The sequence below is a fragment of the Netta rufina genome (assembly GCF_964035555.1).
Source record: "Netta rufina genome assembly, chromosome: 8".
NCBI lineage: Eukaryota > Metazoa > Chordata > Aves > Anseriformes > Anatidae > Netta > Netta rufina.
Genome location: NC_140131.1, coordinates 12,527,353 through 12,552,592, shown reverse-complemented (window position 1 = coordinate 12,552,592; position 25,240 = coordinate 12,527,353). Strand labels below are relative to the sequence as shown.

Sequence of the window (25,240 nt, the reverse complement as noted above, 5' to 3'; positions counted from 1 at the left end):
CTGTGACCCGAAACAAAACTCATGGTTGTCACAGCACTGTGAAGAATGTAGGTTATGGAGCCAGGACATCAGGATATCTAGCCATGAGGGTCTCAGTCTTATGCTACTTGTCCTGAATCCTTACTAATACTCTTAGACCCCACAACATTGTAACCAATGTATTGAACACATTTACCTAAGTACACTCTTCACCTTCCAACACATCCTCTCTGTGATGTCTTTCCAAGCCACAGGTCTGTACCAGTGCAGTTATATCAAGCTGGAGACAAGTTGAGGTTAAAAATATTAAACAGGAAATAATATTCAGTAGCTCCTCAGTCCCTCACGTTATTTTTTGAAGTTATGACAGTATTTTTCCAACTATAATATTAAAGGAAGTGAGAAACAAGTTTAGCAGTGAATACACAGAAGTTTAAAATTTTAAAAGGAAAAAAACTCAAAATAGGAGTCTCAAAAATTTAACAGCATAGTCCACAGCCCAGCTTCTAAGTGGGTTGTTCTTTAAGCCATTAGGTATAGGGAGATCCCACCAAGTACAGTTTTTTTAAACTCAACACTTCATTGCAAAAGCCTAACTGTGAGATATCTGGCCCAAGATTGGTCCATGTCTTTATTCACTCTTAGCCATTCTTGAAAATACAACTAGCAGGAAAGATGCTCTAAATACCTGTAAAGCAATTTGCCAGGTAAGATACTTGTTGCTGAGTATGTGCTATAAGGCATTTTTCAGTATTTTTCTTCAGCAGTGCTTTATCAATACAGGTTCCCTTTAATGTTTATTCTGCAGGTCTAAGACATTTGCTGTTACACGAAATATTGAAGATTTGGCTGCTAGTAAGATGACTCCAGTTCTTCAACCTGAAGCAGTGCCTGACATAATGAAGATGCCCTTCGATTCAGATTCTGCATCAGGCGAGACTGATAACATCAGGGTAACTGTAGTTATATGTATATATAGCTATATATATGTGTAGTGTCTATTCTTTTTTTTTTTCTTTCTTTTTTTTGGGGGGGGGCTTTTAATCAATGGGAGACCATTTCTTTTCTCCATAGGAAAATGTACGACTCACGTCTGACCAAAGCTACTTTGCACAGAATAAGTCAGGTTCAATCTAATAACACACATAGCCCTATGGAAGCATTATTTTAAAATCTGGAGTGTGATCACAACAGACATGTGACACAAAAGAACATTTGCTTTGGTAATTAATTTTACACTGCCATCTACAGGATAGGCCCACAATCTTTAAAATGCTTTACAACCATCATGCAATCATTACATTCCTGGGACAGCCACAAATATTTCGTGAGATGCTTCAGTGATCAATTTGCAGAGCCAAATTTAACGCCTATAGGCACTCTGATTCAAGGATGGATGGCAGTTTGTGTGTCAAGCGAAAGGACTTCCTGAGCTGCAACTTTCCATAAAAGCCACTACAGGCTTTCTATGATGGGCAGCATCGTGAAGGCATCACCATGACAATTCATTCAACAAAATACTGACAGAGGTGAGGAATACATTGTCCTCTTCAGGTTTCATTCTCATCCTGCAACTCTGAAGGTTTTTCAGATAAGAGATGAAAAGAGGGTGAGTACAGCACTTTCATATGGAAAAGTCAATAGGTAAATGTACCATCAGCTGGAGCAGTTTCCAATATCCTGGAACAATCAAAGATCTTTGTGCCTACGTGCTCTTCCTGAAAATTTATCACTCTGTTGTTATTCTTGAATGAGCAGCAACTGAAAAAATGACACTGGTTAGAGCATTTCCCAGTATCATTATCATTCCCTTTGGAAAGAAAGGATCAGTATTAAAATTCCTTTTTTTTTTCTGCGTGGTTCATGCAAGTTTGAAATTTTGTGAGACATGATAAACTGAGTAAAAAAATAATTTCAAACTCTGCATTATGTATGAAAAGAAAACTCATGGTTACGTGTTTTTTGCTATTTGCTTCACTGCTCCAGGAAATTATAGCTTTCATTTCATGGATTTGGTTCTAATTTTAATTAATTTTCATTCACTCTTCTGCAAACATCATTTATTACATGTAAATTACATATCTTTGAGTGGAAATTTAGAACATTTTATAGGCTTTGGCCATCTAGGAAATCTCTGTGATCTAGTTAATATATTAATATATAATTTACATATAATATATGTCTGGTTAATATATTCTCACATTCATGTCAGATCTCAAGTGAGACAGAATTTGTGTGGACATAGATGAAGGTTTTGTAGTTTGACCCAATAATAAAGCAAAAGAAAGAACTCCAGTCGGCATGTTCAGATTGGTCAAGAATCTTTTTACACAGTTTAATACTCTGTGAAAACAAAATGAAGAAATTAGAATTATCTTGTGACATAATTTTCCACTCTTACAGCCTGAATCTCCTTTTACTCTAGATAGTCTAATCAAGGCATTCAGTTGATACCTTTGTCCAACTGAAAACCAAGTTGTTCTATATCACAGCCTAGCAATCTCAAATAAATTGGATAATTCTTTCTGCATAATATACGCATCTATTACTGAAACAGGACTTTTAGCATACAAGTATTTCTTGTAATGTCGTCCAGTTTAACTTGATGTGTGCATTATATAATAGGACAGACAGTCTGTAGAAGATGTTTCATCAGGAAATTCCTTCTCCTTTGGACACTCTTCTTCCCGGAAGGAGCGATTTGTTCGGTCTGTATGCTCCAATGCAAGTACATTTGGGCTTCAAGTGTGTATTGAGAGGAAGAGCGTACATGCAGCATTTATCAAAAATGTGCCTCTTTACTACTTAGTTGGAGAACATGCCCTTAGAATGAGCTTCAAGCCAGGTAAATACAATTGTGCACAAAAAGAAAGTGGTGGGTGGGTGGGTGGATGGGTGGGGATGTGTGCATATATTTATTTATTTATTTATTTATTTATTTATTTATTTATTTATTTATGTGTATATATATATATTTATGTATATATATAGTATCTTATCTATATAGTGGCCTGGACAACCATTTCCCAGCTTTCCCAGCAAGTGGCCATGTGGCGCAATACCTCTCTGTATGGCCAGCATCAAGCAGAGTTGATCTGTACCTGCAGAGCGTGTCTGATGCATCCTGAATCATTAGATTTGGGATGTAAGCAAAGAGCAATTGGACATGGGCAGCAGATCTGATGTAGAGTCCTGTAGCTACATTTTAAAAACCCAGACTCTTAAAGGGAATTATGGATTAACCTTGTCAGGATCTAGTTCTTAATGTCTTAATCCATGATCATAAAAAGCAAAAGCACAGCAGGCCACTGAATCTAGGTCTCCTAAGTATCAGGCCTAACCATTGGGCCTTTCTTTGCAAATCAAGAGTAAACCTCAGTTCCTTTCTAGTGCCTGATTCACTCACCCATAGTGTTATCTGGTTAAGCAATCCAATTCACAATTCACTTGACATAAATCTTAAAAAGATCATTCTGTTTATGGACGTCAAAAGAACCTATTATTATGCTAACATTGTAAAATTCGCTTGTTGCCAGTTATTTAGCTATTTAGCTATTACTGAAATATTTTTTAAAAGTTACTCAACACACACACACAAATATATATATATGGTGAAGAATGTCTGGATAAATCATAGCAAAATTTGGTTTATTTTATTATTCAGTTGCTACTACTAACAGTGATACTAATTGTTGTGTGATTTCAGTTTACACAGAGGCACCTATTGAAAAAATACAAGTCTCAATTCAAGCTGGGCACCAAGCTCCTGCAAAAATGATACGTTTAGTAACATTTGACGATCCAGAGACACAAGCATCTTCCAGCAAAGAGGCAGTCAAAAGAGTGAAGAAAATCCTTGATGAAACTGTTGATGACCAGGTACTGCTGTAAAAATCCACTTCTAGATTTATGGGAAGCAATACACAAAGCTTGGTTATTTATACTTACTTTGCCTATTTATATTTACTTTAACCTCATTAATTTAGATGGTAAACAAAAGTTGGAAAATAAAGACAGGCTTTTGGGTACACAATTCTTTCTGCAAGTCTTTTGATTAAATTAATATTTTTTGGCATAGATGTGGTGAAGGGTTGGTTTTGTAATTTTCTCTGAAGATCTCTTGCATGGTTATGTAAGACCCCAAATAGACATTGTGTGTCCAGAAGGTAGTCTGTACCACCCAGCTACTGCAACGTAGCAAAGAGGTGTGACACTGACCTATACAACTTGTTCTGAGATAGTAATGATAGTGCTATAGCTATGACTAACATAGAGTTACAAGTAATTATATGACCAAGTTTCTACACATTTATTATTACACAAGGGTAGTGTTCTATTTATGTGTGTTTTTAACACGTCATTATGTATTAGCCTCATTGTGGTGTATTGCAAGAATCCTATCTCAGGTACACATCTTGTCTTCTAAGGCAGCAGAGAGGTTCATAGCCCTCTATATCTGATTTTACTTAAAGCCTTCTGTAGGGACACAGAAACAAAATAAATACATATGTATACCTTTTTTTTTTTCTATTGGTGTTGACTAGGGAATAAGAAAATCCAGAAGCTCCTCATCCAGTGCCAGCAGCACCAGTGGAAGTGCTGAAAGTACAAAGAGCAGCCCATCCAGCAGCAACTCTGACAACAGAGCATCACAAGGAGGGACCCAGATAAATCTGAAAGCAAGACAGTATAAAGCCAAAGAAAAGAAATTCTACCCCTTTGGGGACAGCAGCAGCAGTAGCAGCAGCAGCAGCAGCAGTAGCAGCAGCAGTAGCAGAAGCAGCAGCAGCAGTAGCAAAGACAGTAGTAGCAGCAGTAGCAAGAGCAGTAGTAGCAAGAGCAGTAGTAGCAACAGCAGCAAGGGGAGCAGCAGCAGTAGCAGCAAAGCATCTGGTATAAGGCATCAGGCTAAGAAGCAGTCCAAGACCACATCATTTCCACATGCCAGTGCTGCTGAAGGAGAAAGAAGTGTCCGTGAGCAGAAACAGAAAACGCAGAGTAGCAGCAGCAGCAGAAGCTCCAGCACTGGTACCACCAGCAGCAGTGAAAGCACTGGTGTTTCCTATCATCACAGCAAATACGACAGACAAGGTGAAACGAAACATGACAAGTCCCAATTTAACAGTCACAGTAGTTACGACTTATCTACCGAATGGGTAAAATTTTCTATTACTTTGACTTCTACTAGGAGGTGATCCTCACTGAGCTATATGTAATAATTTATTTTGGAATTTTCCAGGAAAGTCACCTGCCAAAAGTATACCGGCTCCGCTTCAGGTCTGCTCACAACCATTGGGTATGTACCTTATTCAATCACACATTCCCATGGTGGCCGTAATTGATACGATCAAGCATAGTACTGAAGCACTTTATTTGGTTCATTTTACTTGTTCATTCCATATTGTCCAATAATATCATTGACAAAATAAGTAGGTTTATTAACAAAATACCAACTATTGCCCTACATCCTTCTATTGCAGCACTAACAGCCCTCAGTTTTTCAGTCAGGATACCTTTGGGCTAGATTCATTACAGTACAGCCAAGACAGCTAACAGAGACCATGGGATAATTATAAAGTGGTAGGACCTTGCAATAGGAATGACTGTTTCCACAGTTTTTAAGCAATCACAGCAGAAAGGCAAAATCATTGTGTATGTGGATGGAATCAGAAAGCAGGTTCAGTATGTATTATGGCACAGAGGTATTTTAAGTCTGTGTTAGAAGGATGATAATGTGGCTTTTGTAAGTGTTACCTGCTTATGAAAAAGAAAATGATTTACGTTTTTTGTAATTAAATGGTAATCTCTTTTTATTTCTTTAAAAAAAAAAAAAAAAAAACGCACACGTTTGAACACTTGTTAAGTGTCAGTTTTATTTTGCCTGACATTAGATCTAGACAATGTGATGTTGCAATTTGCAATCAGTGTCTACATGGCCTTCCTATAAGCTGAAAGGTACAGGTACCTCAGATCCACATCCCTACCCAACGTACTTCATGTTTGCTTTATAATAGTAAAAGTCACATGCTAGCTATGTCTGAATTGTCTTTACAGGGAGGTTGAGAGCTCTGATTTTGATGTCTGAAATATAAAACTAGAGACCAAACCATACCTTATTAACCTACTTTTGCTTCATAGCATCCAGAACAGAAGAGATCCAGCAGCTCATCATCAGCCTCCTCGGAGTCAGGAAGCAGCCACAGCAACAGCAGCAGCAGCAGTGACAGCAGCAACAGGAGAAGTCACACAGGTGGCACCAGCAGCAGCAGCAGCAGCCACCACCACGGGGTAACAGCTGGGCACAGCTCAAGAAGAAGCCACATGAGCAGAGGAGTCAGCATTCACCATAACCATGATTCCAGCCTGACTCACGAGGTAGTATCTTTACTGTACAGTCAAGCTTTGCTAACTGCTGATCAGAAGCTATAGACGTGGTTGCACTCTAATGAGCTGAAGTAGGCAGGACCAGGAAGTAGTCAAGTTTGTAAATTGAAAGTGCACTGAGATTTCTTTTCCTTTGTAAACATTTTTTCCAAATTCCTTTCGTCTTGGGGTTTTGATTACATTTTCTTTAATTTCTAAAGCCATTAGCTCTATGTGAAAACCTGGATTTGGAAATGATAAAAAAAAATAAAGGGAGTGAGATTATAAAGGGGAAATATATTTTTTCTACCTAAGCAAAAATGCAAATTAGGAGGAAGTAAATAAGTATAACTTAAAGCTTCTGTTTTAAACCTCCTAATTATTAGCCTCCTAATTATTTTCAGATGTAGACTAGAGGGCATGAGTGCATGCTGAGAATAACTAAAATCAGAATACCCATGATCATTACTGATTGAGAAATATAAAGTCCTATTAAGCACTGTTCATCTTTATTTTTAGTATACAGTCGGTATTCTGTAATTGTATTAAGGAAATGTATCTACTTATCATAACAGCACAAGTAGCCTTGCAAATGCTGGCAATGTATCTGGGAACTCTGCTACTACAAAGGATTTCAGAATAATCAACTTGTTTGAAGGAACTGTTGTATAGTAAAATAGATTGTGAATGTGTATAACACTATGAAGATACCTAGCATACAGTAGGCAGCTATTTAGAGTATTGCAATAATGTGCAAAATCTTAAGTATAAAAAGATAATTTGGAAGATCTTGGATTCTTTATCAAAGCAAACACTTCTTTGTAAATTCCTGGTGTTAATGAAATCATTAAGACTGAAACCAAAATTATTCTTAAGTATTGAGGATATTGACAGACGCACCATAAACTAAATGAATGATGAGGAATGCTTTCTGCTACCAGCATACATAAATTGGACTGCAGGCTCTCTAGTGAATACAGTGAAATACTTAAGCACAGATGGTTGGGGGTTGTTTTTCAGCGCAACTTCCTGGGAGACGTAATTCCACCTGGCATTACGATTGTGGCACAGGCAGTAAGGAGTGACAACAGAAATCAAGGTTATCAAGCTACAGCATATGTTCGTTCTGATGCTGCCAAAGTTGATGTGCAACTAGTTGTGGTTCAGCTGGCTGAAACCAATTGGAAAGCATGTGCTGATGCTGTAATACTACCTCTGAAAGCACAGGTAAGTACACAGGCAGCTTTGCCAAATGAGACATTTGAAAAGCCCACACTTTTTTAAATAAGCCCAGAGCACTTGCTGATTAGGAGGTCCAAGGAGGGAAAACATACATATTTTGAAATATATTTCACTTTTGTGAAATTTCAGAGAATATCCATTCCTTTCACCATCCTTTTGAATTAAAAAAAAAAAAGAAAAAGTTTCAAAATCTGTCAAAAAATGTTGATTTTCAAGATACATCAAAATATTACCTGTAGTATTTTAGAAAATATTTTAAAAGTTTGAAAAAATTACTGCTTCATTACTATCTATTTATTTGTTCCAATACGAGTTTGCCTGTCTGGGAATGGCTGGCTCCATAATTCACTTCAGAAGATTCATCACTCAAAGGCATTCCATTTTTTAGGATTTATGTGAAATAATAGAAAAAAATAAGGTTAAATAATGGGCTATTATTAAGAGAGTATAGGTTAAACTACACGTCTTTCCATTTTTTTCCTTTTTTTTTTCCCTACCCCTCCTTGTGCTGTGCTTCCCAAGCCCCTTTCTAGGAAACAGGTCTTTGGATAACAGTTTATAAACCTTTGCTTTTTGCAGCAGCAATTAACTAATTCAACCTGATATTTCAGCATCGAATAAGTAGGGTGACGTTAAGTATTGGGGAAGGCTAATAGAAATTTTAGTGCAGACTTCTACCAGAAAGAAAAAAAAAAAAAAAAAAAAAAAAAAAAGATTATTAAATTACCAAGTTTAAGGAAATCTTTTGAAATTATGGCAAATCTGAGCCTATTTAGAGTGAAAACAAGACGTAGGAACATAAAGAATCAATGCAAAGTTTCATAAAAGAAGAAAAACTTGTATTTTGAAAAGAGCAAACATGCTTCCATGATTCTTTTCTGAAATTTTGGTGTCTGTTTTCCTGCTTGTAAAGGCTAGACTGAGATGGGGCAAGGAATGCCGGGACTACAGGATAGCAGCCATGGCTACCACAGGCCAACTGGCAAGGAAGCCAGCCATGCAGCTGAAGGTGCAGTGGGGAAATCTTCCATCCTGGATAAAAAAGACAAGCACAACGTATGTAATTTGTTCTTTCCTAAGTTTTTGTGTTTCTTTTTCTACACTAGTTCGTTTTATAAAAGCACTGATTGAAACAGTTCAATGGTACAAAAGTATTTTGTGAATGTGTTCTAGTTCCCCCTCATGTTTCATGTTAACAGATATCCCTCAAATACTTTAAAACTTGACATGCTTAATTTCATTTTCCTTATTAAATGATTTGATATTCAATTCAAAATGGCTCATGGCCTTGAAATGTCCAATTCAGTCTCAAAAATTAAAAATAATAATAATTTTAACAAAGGTTTAAATGATCAAAATAAAAACAACGTCTTTCTTCTGGATAGAATCAACCATTTAATTTGATCCAAAGTATGGTTTCTTTAATTGTCCCATTGTTTCCCTGATTTTACAGAAATGCCAATAATCTTCATCCTTCAATGTCTGTTTTCGCTCTTGGAGCTGAGTTTGTCACATCTTATTTCTCTCCAGATTCATGCAATACGTTCCTGGTGCAGCACTCATGTTGGGCTTCTCAGAGGCACATCAGAGAAATCCATCTCATGAATTTATAGCAAGGGCAGCTGCAACTTCTCCACGAACAATTGATACAGTAATTAAAGTTCCTGGGGTATGTGTCCATTTTATTTTTTTTCATTACCTTGAATGGATTTTCAACTAATAACATTTTGATGCTTATATAAAGGGGAGGAAAAAAAAAAAAAAAAAGATAGAGAGAAAAGGTGACCCCTACCCTTTCAGAAAAGCTGCTACATACCTAACTACATTGGTCTTGAAATACATGTTCCTTGATTTTGTACTGCTTTGGTGCAATGTAGCAACAAGCAGAAGTTGAAAATCAAACTCTGTAGTGAAATACTTTATTTCCATGCTGAGAGTAGTGGTTAGGCCCAAATTGCCTCAAATATGACTGCTTTGCACTCACAGCTTTATTCATTTTACGCAGCATGACTAGTTCTGTGGGATGTATAGGGGCCTCAGAGCAGATAATGGAGGCCTTGAGAACATCTTGCACTCTGCTGCAACAATGTGCAGCATCTAATTATGTTTGTGCTTGAGTCCCACAGCTGCAGTGACCACACTTGATGAGACAGGTCTGAGCAAGTTACAGCAGCCACAAATTCAACTCTGCTTAAACTAAACTGAAACATTTAGTTAAAATCTCAGAGCAGCTTGCACAGGCTGGATCTGCAGAATCCCACTGATCAATTGGTCCTTGTCCACAAAATCTCTGTGCACCGCTTTGACAGATTTCCCCTATATATCTGCGGTAAATTAATAACAGTTAGCTATTCATAAACAGAGAAATTACTATGTCTTTAACCTTCTGTGGTGCTTTAGTATTGCAGGATCTTTATTATGCAATAATAAAGAAGTAGGCACATTAGGCATCAAGTTGATTGTCCTGGTAAATGTATTTTGTATCTACAGTAGGGAATCTTACCATTATGGCACATCGTGCCACTTTTCAACTTGTATTGGATGCTGTTTACTTTTCCAGACTAATCCATCAAACTATTACTTAAAATGCTAACTTTTTAAGAATGTGCTTTATTATCACTTAAACTTCATCTGTATTTCATACTTTCCAATGTTCTTAACAATTTTTCATAAAAGTGAGGAAGTGAGACAGGAAGAGGAGACAATGGTTCCTCAGAAAAAGCCTGAAGTTTGGATGAATCCTGTAGAGACTAACACAACAGCAACTGTATAAGTACATCTTCAGGATAATTTTTTTTCATTAGGAGTTTTTTTTGTTTCTTTGTTTGCAGTGATGTCATGAGTAGTATGGTTCAATTTATCTTAATGTTATTTCGTTTCTACTTTTTCAGGTAACGCTCTACTATCAGGGACTCCGAATGCCATTCACTTTGCCCTTAGGGCCATCTTCATCTTATAACACTCAAGATATCACTGCCTGGAATGTCTTTCCTGAAATAGCTTCACAGATAGCACAAGAAGATCAATGTAAATATTGCAGATATGCTTGTCTTGTGAATAAGCAATGTTTGTAGATCCATCCTCTGCTATGATTTGGACTTGTCTTTCTTTGTAGTGGTCTTCTAGGGAAGATTAGTGTCTCTAACTCTACTTTCTCAACAGCTCATTCCATCACTTAGAATCACATTTATTGGCAGGTGAATGAAGAGACTTCACATTGAAGTAAATCTTCAGAGTTCAGGAATCATTCCTGTCTGCAAGCTGTAGAGATTGTCTTTGGCACCTTCTTAGAAGGTGCCATCTCTTCATCAAGAGGCATCAGTTTATGGGTACAAGACAGATCATGAATTTTCTGCCCTGTTTGTTTTCTTCAAAAAGGATTCATATGAGCTTTAAACGATTGGTATCTAACACTTCTGCAGGAAACATGAACTATTTTTTGTCATCATTACTATGTCTAATTTCTCAAGAATTTGGTATGTTTTAATCACTGCTAGCCTGAGGATTTTTTTTTAGTATGTCATTAAAATCAATACTAATATAGCCTACATCTGTTAGCTATTTGTTGGTGTTACAGACTCTGGAAACATTGAAAGCTTCTGCCAAGGAGATGTTCAAGTTTCTTTTTTTTTTTTTTGCTGGGTAGTGCCAATCAGAGGCAGCCTTCAGTACTTTTCAGCATTATGCATGCCATTGTCATATCTGTCATTTCTTTACCGGTTTTGTTTTGTAGCTACATGTGAAATCAGCAGGGGAGATTTCAAAACGTTTGATCATATGAGCCATACATATTCTTTCAATAAAAGCTGCAACCTGATAGTGGCCCAAGACTGTACTGAACACCCAAGATTCATCATTACTACAAGAAAGGTTGATCCCCAATCTTTCTCAAGAGAGGTTCACATAAATACAAGCTCAGCGTAAGTGTGATTTATCCTGAAGTTGCAAGAATTAAATACAAAACTTCAGGAAGTTAGTCTGGAGATGGGAAATGTCTCACTCTTAGGTGAAACTAGTTTCCAGAAGGATATCTGGGGAAAGATGGGATTTCCAGGAGGAATCCTGATCTGAGACTCTGTTTTAGTTGCCCTTTTCTTTGGTTACACAGTCACCATCTGATAACCTGCTCCATAAAACCCCATGCTGTCTTTTCCTTAAAGGTTGAATCTCAACACCCAAAGTCCCAATCAATTTTGCATTTAAAAATGAAAGCAGCTCAGTCATTCTTTCAAAATCCAGGTGTTCATATGGGTTCTTTGCTAGCTGTGGTCACGGGTATCTCTATTTTTCACATTTTAAATTAACCATTAGCTTTTTTTTTTTTTTTCCCCCCTCAAGCAACATCACAATCTGTCCTGCAGCAAATTCATCTCTCCTTGTGGCATGCAATGAAGAATCAGTACTATTACACAGTGGAGATTCTGAATATGAAAAAGGTAAACTGTTATACTCACCTTTCTTGGTCTGATTTAGAAACTAAATATCTTCAAGACTGTGCTTTTACAAATTTCACAGAAGAAACACAATCTTAAGAAAATACAAGTGGGATTAATTTGAAGAAAAACTAGAGACTTTCTTAATATTTCTATTCATTTATAATCCTGTGTTTTCCATAGAAGATGCAGTCTTACTTTTCCTCAGTATAACTGAAGGGTAAATAACCCCCTTTCTTAAATATATAGTATGTCCAGGCTTGTACTTGTTTTCTCTCTCACAAAATAAAACAAAACAGACATTCCGACTGCAGCAGAACAATGACCTGCTGATGTGTCAATGATTGTGAAGGAAAAGACATTCTAACTTATTTTGTGCTACTCAGTTCCTCCATTAATTTAAAATTCAACACATCACCTTATGATGATTAACTATCTTTTTACAGGTAATATTAAAATTTATAAAAATGGAGCAACAGTTATTGTGGAAGCTCCAACACATGGACTGAAGAATGTAACTTTTGATGGAATGATCCTTAAGGTATGGGGCTTTTTTTCCAAGGTTACTACTTTCTTTCCATGTAGTGCCTTGGCAATGTAACAGACAAGCACTCCAGTATTCACTACAAAGGTGTGTTATTTTATAGGTTACTGTTGCTGCATGGATGAGAGGAAAGACCTGTGGAGTTTGTGGAAATAATGACAGAGAAAAGCACAATGAACTCCTAATGCCAAATCATAAGCTGGCACACAGCTCTTCTGCTTTTGTTCATTCATGGGTATTACTAGAAGAAACCTGTTCTGGTGGTGAGTAGATCTAAAAATAATTTATACTTGGGGAGAATACAATTTCAGTTTTCTTCTGCCAATAACTGGAAAGGATTAAAAAAAAAAAAAAAAAAAAAGGCAGTATATATCTTTTACTTTAAAAAAGACAATCACAATATATAATCATTGTAACTTCATTAACAACTGTTTAAAACAGTACCTATGAGCACAGCAAATATACAATACAGCAAAAGCATTTGTATCATGTGCAGTTCAATGTTAAATAATTGATTCTACTATAGTTTCTTAGACTGAGTAGCTTTTTTCCTGGAGAGGCAAAATCAGACCTAATCTTGCCTCAGCTGAAATCAGTGTGATTTTCGTCACTGAGACAAGGCAGTTTTGTCTGTTATCTGTAGACTTTATTTAAAAAAAAGATGTTACATGCTATGAATGCCGTAGGTCAAATTTTAAGATTATGTAAATTTTCAGAGTGCTCAAAATTTCATTTTTGTTCTGCATCATCCAAGGGTGCAATTTCAGGGAAATATTTAGAAATACTCCTAAAGTAAGAATTTCCTCTCACATGGAGCTGGAAGAATAATGATGGTCTCCCATAACATCAATACGGTTTTGTTCCACAGGTCTCCACTTACCTTCGACCTGAAACAACTTTATTGAAGTTAATGGTTGTTTTCTCCTTGACTTCGTTGGCAGTAGAATTGTACTTATCTGTATGTCAGAAAACAGAGTCATAGCTTGGATTCTGTTAAGTTACATTATGCCTTTCTAGTGAGATAATTGCAGCATTATAAAAATCATCCAATACAAAAATTATCCTTGATGTTATTATATAAATGCTGCCATTTTTTTATCCATTCACAACAGTTGACATTTTTCCTAATGCAATGAAGTAGCCATTGTGCTTGTAGTATCTATTCTTAATAGCTTTCAGACATGAGAGGTTATTTTCTGTGTATTATGTAGTTTTAAAAAACTGGATATACATGATTCCATTTGGGTTATATTGTGCAATTACATTTTAAAAATAGCTCCCCTTTCAGAATCTTTCTTCTATCCCCCAACTTATTATCATCCTATCTTGATAACCTCGCTACTGTGAAAATGGTTTGTCAGGGACCTGTGTTTTAATAAAAGCTGAAGAGAAAATATGGACCTTTATTATTGCAAGGATCGATTGGGATTTATTTCTACAATTTTAACTAACTTTCCTTTTCCTCTTAGGGTGCAAACTGCAGCGCAGTTATGTGAAGCTGAATCGAAATCCTACTATTGATGGAGAGGAGTCTACATGCTATTCTGTTGACCCAGTACTGAAATGTATGAAAGACTGTACTCCAATAGAAAAAACTTCGGTTAAGGTTGGCTTCCACTGTTTCCCAAAAGGTATGATATTTTTCTCTTTCTGTGTCACATACTGTAGGAGCTCTGACAGAGTACTCAAAAGAAAAAAAAAAAAAAAAAACACAACACAGCCACGCACAAACCTGTATTGCTCCAGCTCCCCTCTGAGCTGCTGTTTTTAATCCCATTAGTATTTGCTATAACCACTGACAGCACTGGCTAGCTAAAAGCTAGTTTAGGCGATGGCAGGTAGCATCATCTGAGAAAAACGTCTGAGGTGGTAAAAAGGGCAGCAGAGATCAATATTTTTTTTTCCCACATTTTCAGGATCTCCATAAAGTTGTGATAAGCAACAGTAAGTCTTTTTATGCACATTACATTCTGCAATTTTGTGTAGACCAGGGCAAGCAAGGCAATTGAAAGTCAGTCAAGTAGTGTGACATGACTGCTGTGATTAGGCTGCCATGCTATGCCACTGTGCAATACATCAGCAAAAAACACATTGCTGAAATGTTCTCTAGATTGTTCCAAAAAATGGTTTGTTTTTGAATGTATTTTATACAGACATACTTGTGCCCCAGATTTTTTAAAATATTGAGCCTTTTTCTTCTTTCACTTATACGAATTTGTCAAGGATGCAACGCATCATCTAGCACAGATTTGCAGTACAGTTATACAAGTTTGAGAGGAGAATCCAGCCTTGAATGTATACATATTTCTGGTGCATTCTTTCCTAAATCTTTTAATTAATTAATAGATCACATAGTGTATAGGTACTGTACGCTAATATTTTCTAATAGCTCTATGAGAAGAGAATAGATGCCAGATGCATCCTTTTATGAAAAGACACCTCAAAAAAAAAAAAAAAAAAAAAAAAAGCCTTCCAAAATCTTGTCATATCCATGTTTCACAGATTTCTTTTGTGTGTCCAAGTCTTTATCTCTCAAATGTCATCACCCCAGGCCACTCACTGCCTCAGAATATTAGGTTGTAATAAAGCTGTCTTATTCTCTCACAAAAATGTGTTAGAAAAGAGGAAAATCAGAGAAGGAAAAAAAATGTTAGTTGTCTCAGCCACTGCTGTTTTTACAGCAACTGCAGGCTTCTCTGGTTCATTTACTGAACCAGAGGCTGGGAAGTGTGCTAGCAGCACTCCTAATCAAGGACTTTTTTATTTATTTATCTGGAAGAGGAGAAGGAGGAAGGGAAAAGATGCCATTTGAGTTTTTTTTAGCAAGATGACTGCTTTTCCTCAGGCTAGGGCTCAATAGGAATACAAGGCCAGCCCTTAAAACTGGCCTTTTTCTTTCTTTGACATGGAGAAGCAACAAAAAGAAAATCCCCATCTTTCCCAAGATGTGAATATGTATTTGCATACGCAGGACAAAAACCTTTTCTCAGCTCTTTATATGAGAATTCAGACTTGATAGTCTGCTGTCTCAAAAGACAGGGACTCTTTCACTGTCACAATTGACAGAAGGATAAAATGAAGTTCAAGGGTGCAAAATTGCCTGTTGTCCTCGAATCAGTGAGCCTATAGTCTTAGGATCCTGACTGAGGCTGATTTCATTCCATGTCTAAATCTGTATACCAGTTTACATCTCAAACCTGCCACAAGTCCTACCTATATGGATGATAGTTACTCAGCCATGATCCAGTTAGCCCAGGGAACTGTTTCCTACATAGATATGAACATAGACAGACCCACAGAGTACCCTCAGGCATAACAAGAATCAAAGTATGTAAAAAACAGACCTTAGACTTTCATAGCAGATCTCATTTCATAGCTTGAAAATATTATGCATTTTTTAAAAAGCATCTCAAGCACGTTTCTGGGAAATATTAAATTTCAAAGTAGTTATGGAAAAGAAAAAAAAAGAAAACCTACCATGCTTCAGGTTGGACAGTAATTCACCCAAGGAAGGTATGAGCATTTCAGGAGATCAGTAAGTGACCAGGAGATCAAAAAGTGACCCAAACCCAGCAATATCAGATTTCCCTGTAATAAGAGATGGTATGTTAAAAATATATTGATCAACTGAGGGATAAAACAAATAGAAGTAAAATTATGAAAGCTTTACCCACTCTGATTATGCAAACTTAATCTAAATGGATGTTCTAATATTCTTCCAGCTGCAATGATAAACCTCCAACTATCTAAGAATATTTATTGGGAGGATGAATATTATCATTCTATTTAGATTATTTCAGCATTAAAGGATATGGCTTATTCAAGCTGCTGTTGATAAAGCAGTGTGGTAAGGTTAATACTGCAACTGACAATGCTCTGTCAGATTTCACAATATATGGGAAACTTTAATTAGAAGTTTATGAACCTCTGAAAATTCTCCAAAGGGCTTACCCTTCAAGATGAACTTCGACAAATAATCAGCTGAAATATGCAGTGATATGCAGCAATAACATAAAAAGAGATTGCTGATGTATATTGGTATGAGGTGGTCTTACTTTGAAAGTGGCTACCTCCTCCAGCACTTTTACTGGCTTCTGCCTGTTGTCATTGTGCTTCATGAAACGTTATTCATTTTGTTTTTAGGGAAGTATTATAGTAATTATATCATGGATGAAAATCCTGCTCCAAGTCAATGAGTCAGTTAGATGTCAGTTGTGGGGGCAGGCTTTCATTCTTTACTTGATGAGGGAGTTGGCAGCCATCAAAACAGTATTTCCATGAAATGCGTTAATTTGCTTGATGTTCGTTAACAATGGCTTTGCTCTTCTGACAGATACTGCTGTAAGCCTGCTGGAATGGCAGAGAAGCAGTGATAAGAAATCTGCATCTGAGGATGTTGTAGAGTCTGTGGATGCAGACATTGATTGTACCTGCACTGGCGACTGTAGTTAAGCTAAATTCCTTAGTGTTGTGCTATAGACGTATTACAGAAATAATTGAATACCTGGTCAGGTAAGAAGGAATGTAATAGTTGTAGTAAAATATTAAGAAATGTGCTTGAAGAAAGTAAGCTTACTGCATTGCATCCGAAGTCAAATGCATTATGTACAGTCTGCACTGCTTAATAAATATGTTGTTCATTAAATAAGTCTTCGTGTGTACTCTGGCTTTATTTTTCCCTATCAACAAAACAATCAGACCAACTATAATATTATCCAGAAATTCTGCTTCTTTTTATCTGAAATATAATTACAGCAGTCCTCTCTTAAAATTATGTTCACTAGGTGATGAAATGAAAACATGATTACGGCTACTGCTAACATTCCATTGTGTAGAGAATTTCATATTTAGCATACTAAAGACACAGTAAGCATTTGTTTTCTTTTATGTTTTATGGTAAAAAGCAAAGTCTGTTCTTGGAACCATTCTGCAAAAAATACATTTTACTCCCAGCAAGACCATTAGCCTTAGTACATTCTACAAAGGAATGAATTGGACTGCTAGACTCCCACTGTAGCTTTCCAGAGAGCTATAGTGTGTGACACAGTCCCCATTTTGATTTAAATTTCAATGGATGTGCTGTTACCTCATGAGCTAAAATTATGAATAGGATTTTTTTTTCTTTTTTTTGGTTTACCATTTCCTATTGTGTATCTATGAAAATGATGCTTTCAAAAACTTCAGGGAACAATAACACATAAGGTAGTATTCCAAATACCCCCCAAAATAATATATATATTAAAAAAATGTAAGATCAATAGCATCATAAAGCTAAAATAAAGCAAAGAGGGACAGTCAGACTGTGTTTAACTAGTGGAGTGTCAGTCTGCTAGCTCTCACTAGGCCTATGCAGAAAGGCAATTCCCTCCCACCCTGGGGAGCAAGATTAGGTGGCACCTTCACACCCCCTGTGACAACACAATATTACCTTGAACACAAATCAGCTGTGCGGTGAGCTGTGATGTGCTCCATAACAGGCAGTAGCTGCTAGCACACTCTTCCAAGAGAAGCCTTAGCATGGGCAAGGTAGCGCTGAACCCAAATGCTGCCAGGAAGCTGTCATTAAAGAAAATACTTTTCCTAACTAAAAACCTGAGCTATCAGAAAGAGGAGGACTGAAGACTAAATAGCTGAACAATTACAGAATAACATTTTTCTGTGCTTTTTGTTCAAGAGCAGAAACACGAGTAAAGTAGTACTCCTCTTGCTATCTCTCACTGCAACTTGAAACTAGCTTGAAATTAAGCAAGATGCAGTTTTTCCTCAGCGTACTGAGTACTCTCCCAGCCTCCTGAGGATAAGCAGCAGTTCAGGGATAGAGAGGGCACAAGAGAGCTACCTGGCCCTTCCCCTTCACTCAGGCTTTACTTAGTCTACACATTGTGTTTGAGAGCCTTCACACATACTGGGGCTTTATTCAGATAGCCAGTTCTCTCTATTCAACAGCTTTTTTTGTTGTCAAGCATGTTCAAACTCACTCAGACCAATAGCATGAGCTCTTGCACTGTGCTTTTATTTGTAATTTTTCCTGTACAAATTCCCTGTACAAAAGCTTTGTTTTGCTAACTCATCAGAATTGCTATACTGGGGGAAAAAAAAAAAAGGTAGCTGCAAACAAGAAGAGTGATAAAGAATACTACATTCCACTTTTCTTTAAAATCACACTAATATTACACCTTGAGAGGCCTTTTCTTTCTGGTATTGTTTTCACTGTGACTTATGGGAGATTTTGCCATTGACTTTCATAGGATCAGACTGGAGTCTGCCGCCTTTAATCCAACACCTTTCCTTTTAATCCACTTGTTTATAAAAGAGAAACTTTTGCTAGTCAACCACTTCAGATAAGACAAAGGCAGTGTAGAAATGTAGTGAGGGAAGAAAAATTAACTTTCATGCTCAACTACTAGAATAGGAATTTAGCAGCAGCAAAGAGCCATTAGTAAGTGAAGTAATTCTGCTTGCAATAAAACACAGAAGCATGACACTAATTAACAATGATCAAGCTGGGATATACAGTACCAAAAATACAAGCAACTCATAAAGGCAAATGCCTTCTCCTGGAAACAATTTACAATCTGTTGAACTCACTGGAAAAAAAAAAAAAATTCAAGGCCTGATCAATGGCCTTAAATTAACCTCTTTTACAATGATGATATATAATACATCCTGTACAGTTTTAAAAACCACTGAGCATGCTAGGTAAGGTCTGTCCCTGGCAAAGCACCACTTTGGCTCCTGCACTGAGAAGAAGGCATCTCCAGTGTCTCAGCAGTTAAAAGGAGCCACCAGAGTGGCTTCACATCTCTTCCTGCTGATGGCAGAAAAACATGCTAAAACCACACACATGTGCCTCTCCCCCAGCAGAAGCTGCTCAGTTAGCACTTCCACTGGCTGTGCTATTAATAGACAACAAAGCCCCCACCAGCAGGATGCTGCCTGCTGTGGCTTGAGTCCATCAATCCTAAGGAAACACCTGTTCATACACTCTCCCAGACACAAAGAAGGAAAGATAAAAATGTCCCCTATGGCAGACCTTGGCCAAGGAATCTGTGCCTCATCACCCTACCAGTAACACAGCCAGGTTTGGGTGCAGGGTCAGACAGAGGGGAAGCATTCACTAGCAAAACCTATGCACACACCTGGGCTGTCCAGGGCATGGGGTAGATGCAGCTCCTCCTGTTTCCATCTCTAAGGGGCAGCGTTCATCTCTGTCTGGTTCCTGTTCATTGGCGCCCTCTTGCCGAGGCAGCTGAATACCTGTGACTGACTCCATTGATGTTGCAGCTGTAAAATCCAAACATAATGAAAGTTAGTAAAGCCAGAGGTTGGCACCAGGCACAGCAAAGCAAAACATTGACAATCACCCCATCGTGCCAACAGAATTAAGAACATTAACAGTACAAGTGTGAAAAAGCTCTTCTGGAGTTTCTTATGCACCACATAGACATTTCCAACTCATCTGGGAGGATATGCAGAGTCCATATTTAAACCTCACTTAGAAATCATGCTTGTCCTATCTTATAATGCAGTTACATAGCCAACCAAGTATTAAAATGTATATTTCACAGGCTGAGCTTTTATACACTCTACTTTTCATTCCTAGTACTTCTAAATGATACGCATTAATGAACTTTGAACTTTACCATAGTAAACAAGGAAAACAAGCCTAGAAATATATATGCACTCTGGTATTGCTTAAAAAAAGAGTGCCATAAAAAAAGATACAGGTCTAAGCATAGGCAAGGCTTGAGTCCTAATTCTGCCTATACAGCTCTGTAATGTGATTTTGGATGAGGCTGGGGATTTCCGTGCCTCATTTTCTGCATCAGAAGGATATGACTACTTACCTACCTGATGGAGTCAGAAATGCATATGAATTTATAGTCCCATATGCCTTTTGCAAGTTCTTCAGTGATTCTACAGATGAAAAGTAAATTTTTCCACTAGATCTCATAACCACATGAGTATATTTTATTGTTAGGTTATTTTATTGCTAGGTTGAAGGTTTTCATTTTCAGATTCATCCAATTGTAAAATAACTATGCATTCACCAAAAGAAAAAAAAAAAAATATATATATATATATATATATATATATATATATACACACTTAATTTGTTCATGGTCAGCTTTGGTTAAACCTTAGTGGATTATTCATAAAAGCCTAGAATCGGATCCTGCTATTACAGTAAGATAGGCAAAAAACTGTTGGAGATACAGTCTTTTGTATCCTAGACAAAGGCAACAAACCTTTTGTCCATCAGACCAGGCTCTTTTGATTCACTAATTTTAAATGACACAGTGACTCTCAGGAAAGCTGTCGTTGTGCCCTGGAGAAAGGATCTGCAGTATGAGAGGAAAAGATAAAACTTAATATCAGACCCCTCCTGGAAACAAAATGCCTGCTCCCCAGTATGACCAACAAAAAAGAAAAAATAACTTGTACAATTCCAACCCCACTGAAGTCAATGGTTAAACTCAACAGATCCAGGCTTTTACTCAGCACGTTTAAATGAGTTATTAAATGAACTTTAGTTGTCCCTAAAAATGAATGTACTGTGTGGATCTAAGTGTAGCTGATGAATAAGAAACCTCGGGAATCCAGCATATAGGATAGTTAGAGCTAAAACCAGAGACAGCACAGAAGGTTGCAGGAGAGTAGCTATTAGCGGTTGGTCTGTATGTTGAATCTCAAGGTCTCTCATGCCATCTACAGGCTTATTTGTTTACTAGCAGCAGTTTAAATCTCTCTTCAGGTTTATTTATAGGTCTGATACATTCCAGGAAGTTTTATATAAATTCTAATCAAGGTTTGAGGTAGTGTTTCTTTTCCCACTAACCTCCACACTTGATTACTATGTGTTTTTGTTTTTGTTTTTGTTTTTTCCTGTGAGTACATTACAATTCTGTACCTTTCTGAGCATCATTTCACATTGTCTCTGGAGGAAAAAGACATTGCCTAAGACATTCTCATTTCTGTTATTGCTGGATAGGCAGTAATTATATTGCAAGCAGGGCTGGGAGAACAGTTTACTAGAAAATCCAAAGATGTTCAAAAAGCGTACTTATGGTCCTTCTTCAACCAGTCTGAAAGGCTGTTATTTTGATACCTCAAAATGTTTTAATGCACAAAAAGACATCTGTTTTTTCTGCTTTTTCCCTTGTGGTTCACTTAGCTGTAATTCACATTGAGCACTTATACGTCCTAATATTATTAAGTTTATTTTCAGATGAATTTGGGGAAGAAATTATATACACATATAGACAGATCTGATCACAGCACTTCCCTTCATTATCTGTAGCCTGTTTCTTCCACCACCTGAGTTTTCTTTCCCCATTTATCACTGCACACTGGCCTGTTCAGCTTCTCTATGGAGGACAAATGTGGGCATCCCAGCATCCCTTCATCAAACCTGCAGAAACAACCCCTGAGCCAGGGCGAAGAAGGCAGCTCTGTATCTGTGCACCCAGACTGGAAGCTATTCAGGCAGCTTTAAAATTCAGATTGTACCCTATGTTAAAACATCAGCTTGTGGAAGCCTTCAGAGTTCTACAGACTTTCTCTCTCTTTTCTCACTGTTTTCCTTCTCTGTTACCTTTCAGTCATCTATGACTACAAACCAGGCCAGGGACATGTGTGACACAGTCATTGTAAAGTGAGGTTTTAATGTTAGGGAAAGGATGGAGTTCAGAGCCCATAAGGAGCCTGAACATCCAAAACCTCTGTAGACTACCCTGAACTACTCCAATTGCCATCTGCCTAATTGAGGCTAAATGAAACCAAAATTCTTCACAGTAGCAGCTAACTGAGACTCATCAGGATGCGCATAAGTCAGCTTTGGTCCTGTTATTAGATAGCCACGTTCTCTGTTGTATTTGGCTTTGCCTTAATGCAGATTGTGATACTTTGAAGAATAATCAGATACCATGAAGACCTGAGTCCTGCATGAACTCTGCAAGGGTTACCATAACAAACAATGCTAAATTAGGGTGCTGAAATAATGACCCATGGTCTTTTGCCACATCCTTGTTTTATCTCACTGGAGAAATGGATCACAGGCTCTTTTAGTTCTGAAGCTTCAGAGCACTTTCATGATTCCTAAAATCTTCTTGGTAATGAAATGAATTTCAAAATACAGTAAGTGGTGAGAAATGCATGAAATGTTGTGACTAGCACCTCTCAAACTGATCTCCATTTTTTTTTGTTTGCACATTATTTTGTCCATATATCATCTTAATCTTTGCAAGTTGAAGTAACCCAGTGTTATTTACAGACATTACATAAAGCAATGTTTAAGTGCCTTGTTTAGCAACAGTCATATCTGTCTCTTGTGTGGTTGAAAATTTACTCTAGCAAGAGACATTTTGATGCTTTGTTTTCTCATCAGCTGATAAAAAGATAATTACATCAAAAGAAACACAACAAAGAAATTGAGCTGAATAAGCTAACACTAGAATTCAACAGATTCCTGCTTACATGATCCAAACAAAACTATTAATGTTCAAAATATGTTCATGACCACGAGACTTTGCAGATGGTATACATATTAGACTCACTATGAGCATAAGAGATTGATGCAAACTCAGGCTAGGGCTGGAACAAGCAATAAAATGCTTACCTTACCAAGACACTAACCTCTTTATATTACTTCAGACTCACTGCAGATATCTTGATATCTCTGAATGCTGTTTCACCATTAAACTCTGTAATGCAGCTGTACCACTTCCATTTGATCCCAATCTGGACATCCTTATAGCATGCTTCATAGTGCTCCAATCGTCTCTTATGATTACCTGTATCACATGATCTAACTTTCATTTGTCTGAATCCAGTGTTCAATCTACGTCTCACATCTCAGGTGACTGTTCAACCCATTCAATCCTTGTAAGAAAATAAGTGGAAACCACTGTTGTATCACTGACTGAGTGTAATCACAGATACTGTTTTTTGTAGGTCCCACTGACACAGATTAAAGGTGCTGAGGGAAGACATCTAGTGTGAGGCTCCTCATCTGCCCTTCGTGAGACAGGGCTAAGCCCTGTAGCTATTCCAACACTTCTGAGCAGATACAAGGATGCTCTTTAGGGTGCTGGAGAGCTGCACAAGTTGTGAAAATTAGACACTTATAGGCCTTGCTACTTACAGGTACAGGAGAAAGCATTTAGGATTTCAGTCTAACCACCCACATTACATCCAGGTTTTTTTTATTTTCCTTTGTGAAGCTGGGCATCAGTCAATCCTAGTGCTTTACATTGGAAAATTCTGATGTGACCAAACTGAAAGGCTCTGGAGGCATTAATTGGTGACCTTGCCTGACAGACCAAAATAAATCTGGCAGGCAGGTTGCCCCCTTTGCCAAGTCCTTAGATCCCCAGCTGCAACTGTACAGATTACATAGCTCCCAGGGCCAGGTAAGGATGCCAGCTCCCATCCAGCTAAGAGCCAGCTCCTGCACGTTGCCTCCTGCCTTCGGCTTGGCTCTGCAAGCTCCTAAGCATGCCCAGGGCCAGCTGGTTAGCACCAGGCAGACAGGGAACCTGGCACTCTCTCCACCTTTTGGCCAGCTGGTGGATTGACAAAATGGATTGCTCCACTCATGAGAAATGCTGGGATGCTGATGTCCCCCTCCTGCGCAGAAGGAGAGGCAGCATGACGAGCCCAAACCCCTGGGACAGAATTCCCTTGTGCAGAGAGCAGGAGTCGCTCTCTGTCTCAGCCTCTTCACTTGTGCTGGGGACCAAGAGTGAAGCGTTATGGGGCTGCTTCATCTATATTTGTGAAAGGATCTGAAGCCCAAAGTACTATTTCTTGTATAATTCTGCATGACATTACGTTATCTCATTACACGTAGGCACTGACTAGATGAGTTTAGCCACCAGTGGAGGCAAAGCTCATTGTTTTGTGGGATATTCAGTCCTCCTAAACCTGCACCTCTACATGAATAAACACCATAAACACCTAGAAAGAAAATCCTGGCCTAGCCAGTACTGATTTATATGGTTTCTCATCTTTTTTAAAAATTCTACCACCAATTCTAAGGCTAAATCTTTTATGGTGCAAAGGTTTAAATGTCACCTTCACTCACCCATGCTGCACATTTTCAGCACTCCAGTGGAGTGGTTGAAATGTGCACATTTTTGTTCCTCTTGAATTCCCTGCCTTACCGTTAGTATCTTTATGGACAACATTCAGAGAAAGTCCTTGCTTAAAAGCCACATTTTAAGATTTTGTTTGTTGTTAATATATAAATGCAACTGATCCATTTTGAGATCCCATCTACAAGAAGGGCCGGAGGGCAGACCCGGGAAACTACAGGCCTGTCAGTTTGACCTCAGTGCCAGGGAAGCTCATGGAGCAGATCCTCCTGAGAGTCATCACGCAGCACTTGCAGGGCAAGCAGGCGATCAGGCCCAGTCAGCATGGGTTTATGAAAGGCAGATCCTGCTTGATGAACCTGATCTCCTTCTATGACAAAGTGACGCGCTGGATGGACGAGGGAAAGGCTGTGGATGTGGTCTACCTTGACTTCAGCAAGGCTTTTGACACCGTCTCCCACAGCATTCTCCTCAAGAAACTGTCTGCTCTTGGCTTGGACTGGCGCATGCTTCGTTGGGTTAGAAACTGGCTGGATAGCCGGGCCCAAAGAGTCGTGGTGAATGGAGCCAAGTCCAGTTGGAGG

At 37.9% G+C, this 25,240-nt stretch overlaps 1 protein-coding gene across 1 annotated transcript in view; it reads left to right on the top strand.

The window, feature by feature from the left end:
• Nucleotides 1-17,013, top strand: part of LOC311211878 (vitellogenin-1-like) — a gene marked incomplete at both ends in the record, with an annotated part of 42,543 nt that extends 25,530 nt beyond the window's left edge. Inside the window, 16 exons of the mRNA XM_084290864.1 lie at nucleotides 788-932; nucleotides 2,605-2,824; nucleotides 3,686-3,858; nucleotides 4,524-5,135; nucleotides 5,219-5,275; nucleotides 6,118-6,354; nucleotides 7,363-7,569; nucleotides 8,498-8,640; nucleotides 9,115-9,253; nucleotides 10,476-10,611; nucleotides 11,318-11,504; nucleotides 11,923-12,020; nucleotides 12,464-12,558; nucleotides 12,665-12,824; nucleotides 14,031-14,192; nucleotides 16,895-17,013. Coding sequence (XP_084146990.1) covers nucleotides 788-932; nucleotides 2,605-2,824; nucleotides 3,686-3,858; nucleotides 4,524-5,135; nucleotides 5,219-5,275; nucleotides 6,118-6,354; nucleotides 7,363-7,569; nucleotides 8,498-8,640; nucleotides 9,115-9,253; nucleotides 10,476-10,611; nucleotides 11,318-11,504; nucleotides 11,923-12,020; nucleotides 12,464-12,558; nucleotides 12,665-12,824; nucleotides 14,031-14,192; nucleotides 16,895-17,013 — 2,890 coding nt within the window. The remainder of the gene's footprint in view (nucleotides 1-787; nucleotides 933-2,604; nucleotides 2,825-3,685; nucleotides 3,859-4,523; nucleotides 5,136-5,218; nucleotides 5,276-6,117; nucleotides 6,355-7,362; nucleotides 7,570-8,497; nucleotides 8,641-9,114; nucleotides 9,254-10,475; nucleotides 10,612-11,317; nucleotides 11,505-11,922; nucleotides 12,021-12,463; nucleotides 12,559-12,664; nucleotides 12,825-14,030; nucleotides 14,193-16,894) is intronic.
• Between the last annotated feature and the right edge of the window lie 8,227 nt (nucleotides 17,014-25,240).